General features: G+C 36.9%; 2 protein-coding genes across 3 annotated transcripts in view; both read left to right on the forward strand.

The window, feature by feature from the left end:
• The window catches only part of unc5b (unc-5 netrin receptor B), a 107,658-nt gene extending 103,894 nt beyond the window's left edge, over window positions 1–3,764 (forward strand). The window contains exons 15-18 of the mRNA XM_055162965.1: window positions 1,361–1,510; window positions 1,949–2,113; window positions 2,818–2,996; window positions 3,357–3,764. Coding sequence (XP_055018940.1) covers window positions 1,361–1,510; window positions 1,949–2,113; window positions 2,818–2,996; window positions 3,357–3,522 — 660 coding nt within the window. The 3' untranslated portion in view covers window positions 3,523–3,764. The remainder of the gene's footprint in view (window positions 1–1,360; window positions 1,511–1,948; window positions 2,114–2,817; window positions 2,997–3,356) is intronic.
• Window positions 3,765–7,964: 4,200 nt separating this feature from the next.
• Window positions 7,965–13,131, forward strand: slc29a3 (solute carrier family 29 member 3). Of its 2 annotated transcripts, none has more exons than XM_055162978.1 (7): window positions 7,965–8,097; window positions 8,801–8,863; window positions 9,102–9,469; window positions 10,430–10,512; window positions 10,808–11,034; window positions 11,536–11,698; window positions 12,191–13,131. In XM_055162978.1, the coding sequence occupies exons 3-7, from the start codon at window positions 9,155–9,157 to the stop codon at window positions 12,807–12,809; spliced, it is 1,407 nt and encodes a 468-aa protein (XP_055018953.1). In that variant the 5' UTR covers window positions 7,965–8,097; window positions 8,801–8,863; window positions 9,102–9,154; the 3' UTR covers window positions 12,810–13,131. The 2 variants fall into 2 exon arrangements, with proteins under 2 accessions (XP_055018953.1, XP_020777057.1); XM_020921398.2 differs by having other exon boundaries at window positions 7,965–8,092.
• Window positions 13,132–13,136: the final 5 nt, after the last annotated feature.

A 13,136-nucleotide genomic window follows, 5' to 3' on the forward strand; every position in this document is an offset into this window, starting at 1 on the left:
ACCAGGACTGAACTGAGCTCTGAACCAGGAGGACTGAACCAGAACTAAACTAGGATTAAACCAGAGCTGAACCAGGTCTAAACCAGGTCTAAACCAGGACTAAACCAGGACTAATCTTGGACTAGGACTCTAATCTTTGAATCTATGACTGCCCCTGAGAGAACCCCGGGCCCGTGAAGCAGGGTGTCCGCAAAGTGCGATCAGGCGTCAGCTGCGAGTAGCCACATGGAGCGTAGAGCTCTGCACCGGTCCTTTCACCCGCGACACTTGGAACCGTAACGATGACGTTTCAGCTCTGTTGATATCGCGGTGATTTTAGTGAATTCGTATGAAGAAAAATAAAAAACCCACCACTTCAATCCAGGTTAAAAAAGCATTGTAACTCCGGTTACTGACATTTGTACTGAATAAAATATTACATTTTTTTTCCCTGTAATGCCTTACATTACTGCATTACAGCAAAAACCAATGCATTACAGTAATTTGTTATTTTTATAACGCGTTACTCCCAACACTGACTTTCATCATAGTAAATAAGCAATCAAGGTAAAGCAATTTCAGCCTTCAGAGTTTTTTCATGATAAAATGTAATCAGTATTTATTATTACTCCTCATGAAATTGTCAAAGTGTACTGCTGATGTATACTTGTGACATGTGAACTTTTTATATACTTAAAGGTGCATTACTCAACTTTTTCTGGAGGAGGGAACATCACTTGCTTGTCTTCATGGAGATGTTATTGCTTTGTCTAGAATGTTCCACATTAGAGATTAAACGATCTCAAGGGAGACAACTATAGTATTATTGTATTTTTGTGCAATATAAACACCCATAATGAATAAATGCTAGATAGATGTGTTTAACGTCATACCATAGAACATTCCCGGAAAAGCAATAATATCCCCATGGAGACAAGCAGGTGATGAACCAGAAAAAAGGCTTGTGAACTTTTTACACCCTGGAAAACAAGATATTTCATTATTATTATAACTTATGCCTTCTAGAAGCAGCTGCATAGACAATGAATAGTATGAGTGTTTTCATAGATTATTGCCTATTCTGAGTCTGTTCTACTGTAGTCCGTAAAACTGTATAATTTATATATATTATTCAGGCTGATTTAGTGTAATTTTAGAGCATGGTTAAACACTTTTAAATACAATTAGAATCTATATCTGCATAAATTCTTCAACAGATGTAGTATATGCTGAAATGGCAATACATTTTTTTTAGCTGTTTCAAATCGACGCTATTCCCACTGCATGCTTCGAAGTCATTAAAATGTCTGTCTTGTTTGAGAAGCTGAATGCATTACAAGTATTGACAAAGCCATTATCATTCCTCTCTGTCTGCTTATAGGAGGTGCTGGACCTTGAGAGGAGCCTGGGCGGAGTTTTGCTAGAGGATCCTAAGCCATTGCTTTTCAAAGACAGTTACCACAACCTCCGCCTCTCCATACACGACATACCACACACACATTGGAGAAGCAAACTACTGGCTAAGTACCAGGTAATACTCCCAGAAATGTAAAGTTGCTGCACAGTTTAAATGCAGAATGTGGCACAAGCGACTAGTCTAATTCCCTATGTTGCAGTCTACTTAAGTAAAATGTTTTGTTTGTTTGGAAAATTGAGGCTGGACTTGACTATTTCCAGTTGCTGTAAACACTAAAACCTCGGCTGCATTCTCATGGCTCCACTATAGAAATTGCTGCTAACCCCATTCTGAATAAATAAACGGGAAATCTGATAGGGCCCTTATTTATGGACTATACACTGCAATGCATGAATTGTATTCTGACATACACAGAGCCTCTTGGTGGAAATAAACCATATTGTGCCGTCCCTGAAAGGAAACTGCTCCACATTTTATACAGGGCTACTCTCATAGTGCTGTAGATAATGCTGTTTTTGGCATTTATTTCATTACTTTACTATTCTTTTCCAGGAAATACCATTTTATCACATTTGGAGCGGCAGCCAGCGGCCTCTGCATTGTACCTTCAGTTTGGAGAGGGGCAGCCTGGCCGTGTCGCAGCTCACCTGTAAAATCTGTGTCAGACAAGTGGAGGGAGAGGGACAAATATTCCAGCTACTCACAGACATTCAGGAGGTATGGCCACTTATAACAATATAATATGAACTTTTGTTTCATTCACGCATGCTTAAAGGTGCATTATGTAAAATGTTATTGCTTTGCCTATGATCTGTTTTCATGGACACAACATAACAAGGTGATGTCAACAGTAAAACTGAATAAATAAATACATTTGTTACCACCATACAAAAATCCATTTTCATGAGACAAGCGGGTTGCAGACACTCCACCAAAAAAGTAACATAGTGCACCTTTGAGTAACCTATAGTGTGTGATAGCAGCAGTCCTAAAAGTAGTACTAGTAGCAATTTGAACCTGTACTTGCACATTAGTATAATTCTAGCAGGTAATTGTACTTAATTACATTTTAAATCTACAAGTTACTGAGTACTGTACAAGTTCTAATTGTCCTAATACATGGCCATCTCAATACTTTCTCTGTGTACATATTTTAGTACTCTTCACACAATTGGTAAATAACTAGTTTCTATTTCTGCATTTTAACATGCTTACATCCCTATTATTGCCAGATGGGGGGCGATAAAATCTTAATCCAAGCACTGAAAAGGACAGGGAATAGGACAAATATAGGTTATAATATAGGTTACATAATATAAAATGTGCAAAGGCATCTTAAAACCCCTAGCATATTGTGGGGTATTAAGATTAGAGTATTACATAACAGTATAGGGCTAATGGTGCTATGCTTTTGTCTGCAGACTCTACCTCCACACTCGCCGCTCCCCTCTGCAGGAGCCTGTCTGCCTTCTTCTCAAGTGGGACCTTATGCCTTTCGTCTGCCCGACTCCATCCGACACAAGATCTGTGCCAGTCTGGACGCACCCAGCGCCCGTGGTTGTGACTGGAGACTACTCGCTCGGAGCCTGGGCTTTGACAGGTCAGATGGGGCTTATTTATAGTGAATGATAATTGAGATGCATAACTTTTCATGTTCAAGTTGCTTTCAGTAGTTCAATAAGTTTTAACTATACTATCTATACTAAACAAAGTAGGAATACAAACAATAAAACACATGGAGATTTTTGTTTTAAAATACAAAAGATAAAAATCAAGTAAAAAAAAAATTAAATATCTGATATTCTCTATTGACTTCATGTTATCAGAAGTCCAAATGAGACATATAAAGGGCTCAGCTGAAGCTGCACGTGGTTTATTAAAAATATGACAATGAATGACTCATGTGAGTCATATCGTTCTAGGTACAATCATTGAACTTACATGTGTTCTTTCTCCATAGGTACTTGAACTACTTTGCCACAAAGCCGAGCCCCACAGGTGTGCTCCTGGACCTGTGGGAGGCCTGTCACCAGGGTGATGCGGACCTGGTCTCTTTGGCATCTGCGCTCGAAGAGATGGGCAAAAGTGAGGTCCTGGTCGTCATGACAACGGACGGAGACTGCTGATTGGTTAAGGAACGGGGGAACGAGCAAGACGATGAAAATGAACCTGCTGCCTAAGAATATGCACACAACAGGAATGACAAGCCCACCATTTTTGTCACTTCATTTGAGTTGCCGCTGCCTCATCTTCTTCACTGGCCCCTCATCAGCCACTGTTGCTGTATCTCCGCCATAACCCATCCCCAAATGGGCCATTCAAAAGTAACTAAAACTCACTTCTGCTTGAATGCACCAATCAGTGTTGCCGTGCCCCTCCAGAGTCTAATATAACTGTAATATATTTAAACAGTAATTTGCCACGTGCAACTTAGACTGCCTTTGTAATGATGATGCTCGAGTCACATTGTAAATAAGTGGCTTGGGCAGAAATGCAAACAAAATTTTCCAAGAACCAGACTGAGCGTCGAAGTAAATTCAACATAACAGATTTTCTGTAGCAGCATGTAGTGCACGAGCCATCTCACCTCCAGCAGGCATTTTGCATTTAGTCAAACCTTTTTGTCCCTCTATGGGTGCCGTAGACAGACTCAAACTCCTCAGGCAACACACACAAGTGGTTAATTGGCTCATGGTTAGTTGAGCTACATTTCTACTCCATCTTCTTACATTTCTGATGAATCACTCAAGGACCTACAGTTTAGAGCACATTTCTCTGGGCATGGATCAAAAGGCTGCTTTTCAGCGGGAGGTTGTGTTTTGAAGTTTTTCTACAGAATTATTGGCGGACAACTACACAGCAAAATGACTCTTTATATTGTACCAACAAATGCCTCAAAAGCCTTGCCGTCCCATTTGGAGTAACAGGGGTGTCTTTCTCTATCCTCTCACATTTCTCAAACACGTGTCCTCCTTTATGGTACCACTTTTTAATAACTATTACACCTTAATTTGCCATTATAAAGCATGCAGAAAGCCTTATTGATAATTGATTATGAACAAATAGTCTATTAAGAATGATTTAGGCTCAGTAACTCCTTAAATATTACCATAATTGTAACTCCAAACCCTTTTATTAAGTTATTACTAAGCCTGCTTCATTCTTAAAGATGCAGTATGTAACTTTTTTAATGGACCTGCTTTCTTGAGATGTTATTGTTTTGTCTGGAATATTTTACAGTATGGCATTGACTATTGCAAATATTCTATAGGTGTTTATATTGCTCAAAAATACCTTGAAAATACCTTGTCTCCATGTAGATAGATACGTTTAAAGTCATACTGTGAAACATTCCAGGCAAAACAATAACATCTTCACAGATACAACAAGATAGCAGACCCTCCACCAGAAAAGTTAGTGGACATTTGAATATCTTTAGTTTACCTTTAATGTACCTTTAATAAACAGTTTGTTCATTATGAATTCAGTCTTTCTTCATGCTTATTTAAGGCCTTAAATAGTGTAGCTATTATTAAGTGTTACCAACATTTCTGGTCCCCCCTTTAAAGTTTCCTTTGGGGAACGCCCTTTATGTTATTATCCATATTTGTGGATTGTTTCCTTTTTTGTTGATGCCAGTATGAATGCATAGGCCCATGTATCACTTGTGCTTGTTTAGGCTACTGAGCTGCTCTTACGTTTTTATTCTCTTGTAGAACAGGCCAAATGGGAAAGATATAGTAGCTGCACATTATATTGAAACCATATGTATTGTTTTTATACTAATATATTCATCTTATAAGATGTCATCTGTCAAACATAGAGGTGGTACATATGAAAACAATGTATTTTATTTTTTATGTTTAATTTTCACTGTTGGTAAATGCCTTGGGTCAACAAAAGTGAAAGACCAGAAAATTTTCACAACTTATGTTTTTGATATTATTTTATATCATTGTATCTAATTGTTTGCACCATTTGCTAGCACATTGTTAATTTTTACCACCTGTCTGTGTCATCATGAGCTACTTGCTTTTTATTTTAAGAATTAATTCATCATTTTTCATGTTCATTTCAGGTTTATAACTTCAAGCAAAAAAGTGCTCATAATTTAGAAAAAAAAATAATACCAAAACAAAGGCAGTATCCCTCCTTATAGCAGTGATTTGGAGTCACTGTTTTGTATGAATGAACTAAGTATGAATGTGAACAGTGTGAGTGGGCAGAGTATGTGCACAATATCGTCGAGTGCACTGGCCACAGATCTGTCATTTCTCTTTGTAAGTGCTATGCAAAAGTGCAAAGGAAAAGAAAAAGCGTTTGACTTGTTTTGTTTCTTGCAAAAGTGATTCTATTTTTTCAAAACATTGACAGGGTTTTTATTTTGTACCCTAAAGCGGTGGGCTAAAGATTCAAATGTTGTGGCCATATATGTTGTGGAAGTGTCCCATGTGAAAAATGGGGTTGTCAACTTTATAAGGAAGCTACTACTGAATGAGGACAATGATATAAATATATATAACAAGTTGTGACTATATGAACAGTGCTCTCTATGGACCCCAGAAAAGACATTGGCACAAGCCAGGTAGCTTGGATGGATATTTTGGACCTGGATAGAACAAGCTCACAACTCTCTCCCTTCAAAGAAAATAATGTAGCCTTTGTTTGAGGAGACACTTTCGCAAAAAAATGAAAACAAAACATTTACATTATTTTATCTCTGTATGATACTAATTGTAAATAAATGTCCAGCCTTCTTACCTGTAACTAAATATAATTTTTATGCAATAAATTATATTTCTTAGCAGAATGTGTGTCTTGTGTTTTTGTCTGTTATGCAAATGTTAGCCTAATTAGAATTTGTTTTGACAGAAAGTGCTAGGTAAGCCATTAAGTTGACAATTTTTCTGGCATTACGCACCATAGCAATGCACTATTACGAACCATATCTAATGAAATATGACACAAAAATAAAAATCAGTGCAGTAAAGCTAGCGTAACTTATAATATCTCACAATTTCAATCTTGAGCTGAGATAGTATTTGGAACTTCAAGATGCACTATGTAACTTTTTGGTGGTTGAAATGTATGGCATTATCATCTATTTCACATATATTTAATTACAGCCGTTCTATTGCTGTTTGGGGAAAAAAAAAAAAAACATGCATCATTCTTACTGTGAACTTACCTCTCCACAGATCTCACCTCTAAATAGACCTGCTTGTCTCTGCATAAACCAATAACATCTCCATAGAGCCAAGCAGGTGGCCCCCAGCAAAACCATCTTCCCCTTGCACAGCTACTGACATGAAAATGTTTCAAAGCTGTCTCAGGTTAGATGAGCCATGTATCTGTGTTTGACTTGTATTTGAGGGCATATAGGTGTGCAGTGTAGTGTGGTTCTAATGACAGACAACCCTTTCACCTGCACCTGTTTCATTATAGGTGCTGTGCTAATTACAGACCCATGTGCCACCCCTCAGTGCTGAGTTCACTGAGCCTTTTATAATGAACAGAAATAACTGCGCTTTCACCCTAACTCACCTCTGTACCACATGCTTCATTAAAGACAGAATATACAAGGACATGTTTAAATACATTTTTATAAGTTTATTTTAGAAGACGTTCAATGAATGTTTGACCCCTAATGGCCTATAGGTTAGTTGTTCTGACTGTAAAACATACAAAACCTTGATTAAACCCATGTACATGTATTCCATCTAGATGCTAGATGAAAAATATGATTATAATAATGTAGAATAAATAGCTATGCTGTCTCAATACAATTACTTCTAAATCCAATTCTAAAATGTATGCAAAAGTCATGTGTTGATTTAGAAAGATCAACAGTGACACCTGCTGCAAAGAGAAAGGATTACAGCATGGGAACATTTATATTATATTTATTATATTATACTATATAGTATATCGTATACTATACTATACTATTACATTATATTGTATTATATTATATTATTTATTTTTGTAAGAGTTGAACTTTAAATGCTTTAATGAGGAAATAATTGAAATAGGGCAATAGGTCCATAGACTTAATATAAATCGTTCCACCGTAATGAATGAATAAATAAGTAAAGAAAGAAAGAAAGAAAGAAAGAAAGAAAGAAAGAAAGAAAGAAAGAAAGAAAGAAAGAAAGAAAGAAAGAAAAGAAAAGAACAAAGAAAATAAATAAACAGGCCTAAGTGGAATACAAAAAGAAGATCATATTTTGTGTAAATAGTAGTTTCACGTATTGAACTCTCTGTAGCATTGACTCTAATAGCACCTGCTTCCAAAGTAGAAAAGTACAACGCAATTTACCTCATTTTATTGTAATACTTCAATGCTGAAAAATGTTACAGCAAAATAAGAGTTATACATTCCCATGAACCTAACATAAACAAATGCCTTAATAAGCTATAGCTTAGACCTGGAGCGTAGTTAACAAAAACAAACTTATGAAAAATAAGTAATTAATAATATAAAATAAATAATAAGAAATAAATAATATTTTAAAAGATATATTTTATGATCGAGGGGAGTTTTATTTTGACAGGCATATACCGGATACGTGCATTTTATTCCAGTTCTGTATGTGGAGCCGGAGCCGGAGCTGGCCGAGGGGTTTTGTTGAGAAATGAGTTTTCAAGTCTCTTTCTCTCTCCACAAGTGTCATTTACAGCGAAGCCTTTGTGTCGGTAAAGTATGCAATCATTTTATCATCATTATAGTCATCGTGTTTATTCTGTGGCGTAAATTGCAATTACAGCATTTGTTTAGCTAGCCTTAATGCTAATGTATTTACCTAAACATTTATGGTATATACAGAAATACTGCTTTTATGTTATATTAATAATCATGAATAAGGGTGGTCAAATCTTGGACTTTATGAATGAATTTGCCATTTTAAACTACTGCAATATGAGGATGAGGGCACGGAAATAAACCAGAAGTACTCGCTTGCTGAAGTGGAGATTGCTCATGGGCAAGTTTGAGGTTAAGATTTTTTCTCTTGGGTCAGCATCATGTGAACACTGTTCCTCATTAGTTACACACATGATGGTGTAGTACCGGAGGAGACTAGTCATGACAGTCATCCTTTGTACCTCTTAAATGGTTAAAGGCATTTCTCTGCATTGTCTTAGAAGGTGGTGCCTTCAGCAACTATTTATTTTTGGCCCTGAAACCGGTCTCATGACTTTGTTTAAACGTAAATGTCGTACATTTGTCTTAATGGATACTGAAAATGGTAAACAACTAGGCATGCAATATAAACATATATAAATACATAACTGCACTGCATTTGGTATCAATAAAAGGGTTTCCAGTGTTGGTGTGAAATGTAGCACTTAAGTTATGCTACAAGTCAGTGTTTATTTTAATTAAGTATTTATTTGATTTTCTAGACTGATGTTCCAATTAGCACTATGGCTTCAAAAGGGACAACTTCGTTCATTATTTGAAAGCAGGTAAGTTTCACTTGTATTTGTAAAGATTAACTAAAAGCTGTGCAGGAATTTTCTCATGACAAATAATTTGACTTTGACAGTATTTTGATGATCACTGACATTTTTCTTGTTGATTTTGTGGTCTTTGATTTATTAGATTCAATATATGTTGTCATAGTTTGAAGAAAATACAGCAGCATTTTGTTTAGAGCATCAAACACTGCATTGTAACATGCATTCTCTTTTGCTCTTTTGACAGGTTTTCCCTTAAAATAATTTCCTCAACATACCTCAGATCATTGTGCCTTTAAAATGGAGGCTACAGAACCAGTGCCAAGTTTAAACTCTGCCTATGTCCCCTCTGCTTTTGTGGACGATGACTCTTCAGAGGAAAATACAGACCACAGTTCAACTGCATCTCTGCTGCCCAATCATGACTCTGTCCCTCTACCTGTGCGCTACAGCCCCAAAGACTCTTATAATTTAGTCTACATCATCTTCTTCCTCATGGGCATAGGCTCCTTGTTGCCCTGGAACTTCTTTATAACAGCAAAGAACTACTGGCTCTACAAACTCAGTAACCACAGCCTTCCCATCAAACCAGACGAGGAGCGGTCAGACCTTAGCGTAAGTGTGATTAATACAAATTACCATAGTAATCTAGCAATAAATAATTACATACAATTATTTTTAACTCGAATTCAAGGTACAAATCCTGCTAACTGCGCTTGCACTGATGTTACAAAATCTTAAGGCTTCTATTATACTTTAAAGGTGCATTTTGTAACTTTGCTGGTGCAGGGTCCATCAGATGCTTTTCTCCATGGAAGTGTTATTGGTTTGTCTGGAATCTTTCACAGTATGCCATTAAACATTTGTATCTTCTTGGAGACCAAACTAGAACAATAACAGGTCAGATCTGTGAAGAGGTCACCCCACATTTAGAAGATATTAACTATTTTTTGAGCTATAAAATCACCTATAACTGAATAAACGTAAGGTAGAGCTGTTTAATGTCATACTGTGGAACATTCCAGGCAGAGCAATGACCTATCCATAGAAACAAGCAGGACCCTCCACCAGAAAAGTTACACAATGCATCTTTAATAAATTCCACAGAAGATGATTAAAATCAGTAAATAAATAGTATAGCATTATACAATATACGATATAAAACAGCATTTCATATAAACATTAACTCATAAATGTGTCAAAAGTTACTTTCTTTTCTCACACAACTCAAAGCGATCATCTTTCTGTTGATGTGAATGTCCTGAATTTATTTATTTATTCTGGCATGTCTGGACATAACCTCAGCTTGAAAAGGATATTATCTATGAAACCATGATTCTCATAAATATAACAAAACAATGCATTTCTTTTATCACGGAGCATGTATAGTGTAACTAATGCCATCTATTAGAAGTGAGACAAATGATTTCTCACATTTCTGCAGATGCTAGATAAAGGAATGCATGACTTCTGCTAATCACAGTGCATTGAGTGTCCTTTCACTTCCTTGTAAACAGTGTAACTGTGAAGTGCAAGGTTTGGGGAAAATGATCTTGTTTTTGCTTCCGTTTTTAGGACTATTTTGAAAGTTATTTAGCCATCGCTTCCACTGTGCCCTCTGTGCTGTGTCTGATACTCAACTATGTTCTTGTTAACAGGTGGGTTTTTCTTACATTATATAAGAGCTTGTTAGAATGACCCTTTTGTTTTATTTGAGAGTTCACACCCTGATTAGATCTTTTCAAGTTTCATCATCAGGACTTTGATTAAATTGTATCGTCTAGACACTCTCTTTAGATTTTGTTATCTATTTATTTTGTAAGAGTATTTGATTCAAAGAATTATTCAAAGCTGTCAGAAAAGTTGTGCTTTGTAGTTATTATATTTTCATTATAATTGTAGAGAAAAAATATATTTCTGAATCCTTATGTCTTACTGTTTTGACTTGAACAGGTTATCACCAAAAGCACGTATCTTGTCCTCTCTGGTTGTGATCTTGGTGATCTTTGTAGTGACCACTGTCCTGGTGAAGGTGGACATGTCCAACTGCACCATGGAGTTTTTTGTGGGAACTTTAGTGAGTGTGGCCATCATCAGCGGAGCCTCAAACCTGTTCTCCGGTAGCGTGTTCGGCATCACAGGACACTTTCCCATGAGAATCTCCCAGGCCCTCATCTCAGGTACACACTATGGTGTATACACACACACACACACACACACTTCCTGTTTATTGGGAATGTTTTGCAGACCTTTGCCTATTGAAAAGATAGAATATTTTGTTTTGAATTGTTAATTTCTATGGAAACAATGGGAAGATTTTTATCATTCTGAACCCCATGGATATGCTTTTTTATGAAATCTGCAATTCATAGATTTTTCCTTCCCGTTATATGCAAAATTTGATGACTTCTTAGCACTCAAAACCTATGGATACAATAACAAAATGGATGGGAAAAAACCACAGGAAGTGATTACCGCCTTATTGGTTTATTTTTATCAATCAGGTTGCAGATTATAGTTGGAGAGTAGTTAGGTAAATGAAAAGTGTTGACTGCCAGGTAAAATATTCAGGTAAAAATAAATATTTTGAAATCATAATCATTTCAAAGCATTTCATCATAATGGAGGATAACCCATTTTTCTAGTACTCCACATTGAGCACTGAGTATGTGTTGTTTCAGGCCAGGCCATGGGAGGAACTCTGAGTGCTCTCGCGTCAATCATTGACCTCGCAGCTGCTAAAGATGTGACTGACAGTGCTCTGGCTTATTTCCTGACCGCAGATGTCTTCATCCTCCTCTGCATTTCCACCTACCTTCTGCTGCCAAAACTGGAATATTCAAGGTCAGTGTGGCAAAGGTCTGGCTAAACTTTAATAATAAATTAAATTAATCAAATTAAACAAAACAGTTTATAATTGGGGCTGTGCAACTAATCAAATTTTAATCAAATCAAGATCCAGTCATTTCTAATCATCAATGATCAGCTTGTGGCTTTTTAACTGACAAGTCTACAGTTAGTCAGTAAAAGAGTTTTAACTTGGGAAGAAAAGTAATTATTTTTGTTTTAAATGGTACTAAATGTGTTTTACGCTTATGAAATGAACATTGAAAGACATTTTTATTTGTTTTTATAAATAAAGGAGCAAGAACTGTCATTGCCTATTGCCCAGCCCTACTGATAATACTGATGTTCAATAGTTAAAGTAGTAATCTTTTCTTCTTGACCACTGGAAGGCATGATATTTTCAAATATTTGTCAAAAATAATTCAAGATCTTAATGCATTTATAAATAAATGTAATAAATAACATTGGTTTTCTTACCTCTTTTATTAGACACTACATGTTGGCTGCAGAGTGCTCCAGTTCAGTTGTGATTAATGAGGCAGGGGGCAGAGAGAAAGTATCTACCCCTCCTTTGCAGCCCATCCTCAGAAAGACCTGGGTCCTGGGTCTATCTGTCTTCTACGTCTTCTGTGTCTCTATCATGGTTTTCCCCGCGGTCTCCTCCGGGATCCAGTCTGTCAACAAGGACGGCGGCAGCCCCTGGACCACCACCTTCTTCACCCCTCTCACCAGTTTCTTCCTGTACAATGCAGCAGACTTTTGTGGCAGGCAGGCGACAGCTTGGCTTCAGGTACCAGGACCCACCAGTCGGGTTTTGCCTGCTCTTGTCCTGTGTCGCTCAGCTTTGGTACCTCTCTTAATGTTTTGTAACTACCAGCCAAGGGACCACCTCCACTCAGTGTTATTCACACATGACGCCTATCCCATAGTCTTTAACTGCATCCTAGGGCTTTCCAATGGCTACCTCGGTACTCTACCAATGATATATGGACCAAAAGTTGTGTCGCGAGATTTGGCAGAGGCCACTGGCGTTGTAATGTCATTCTTTCTTACGTTGGGACTGACTGTTGGATCAGCCTTCTCTGTACTCATTGTGCACTGTATCTGAATTAATCATGTCATTTTTGTAATGTGGTTTAACTAAACATTGTTGAGCCAAATAGACTCACCAAGTTAAGTGAACTGGCAAAACTTCTCCACAGATGTTGACAGAAGGGCACTCCTGACCAAGAAGCATTAGTAATGTTAAAATTTAATTGTGTAAATGTTTACATGGATTAGCATGTCAGTCACATTGTGATTTGACATTGTCCTTTGTGCATTTGATCTCACGTCGTACTTCTATTTTTAGAAGTGTTTTGGTAAATATAAAAAATAAAATGCATTAACATGTGTAATTGGTCTTTATGCAATAAACTCATCATTTCCAATTGAA

Source organism: Boleophthalmus pectinirostris, unplaced genomic scaffold (genome assembly GCF_026225935.1).
Source record: "Boleophthalmus pectinirostris isolate CB_2022bp ecotype Guang Dong unplaced genomic scaffold, ASM2622593v1 HiC_scaffold_5, whole genome shotgun sequence".
Taxonomy (NCBI): domain Eukaryota; kingdom Metazoa; phylum Chordata; class Actinopteri; order Gobiiformes; family Gobiidae; genus Boleophthalmus; species Boleophthalmus pectinirostris.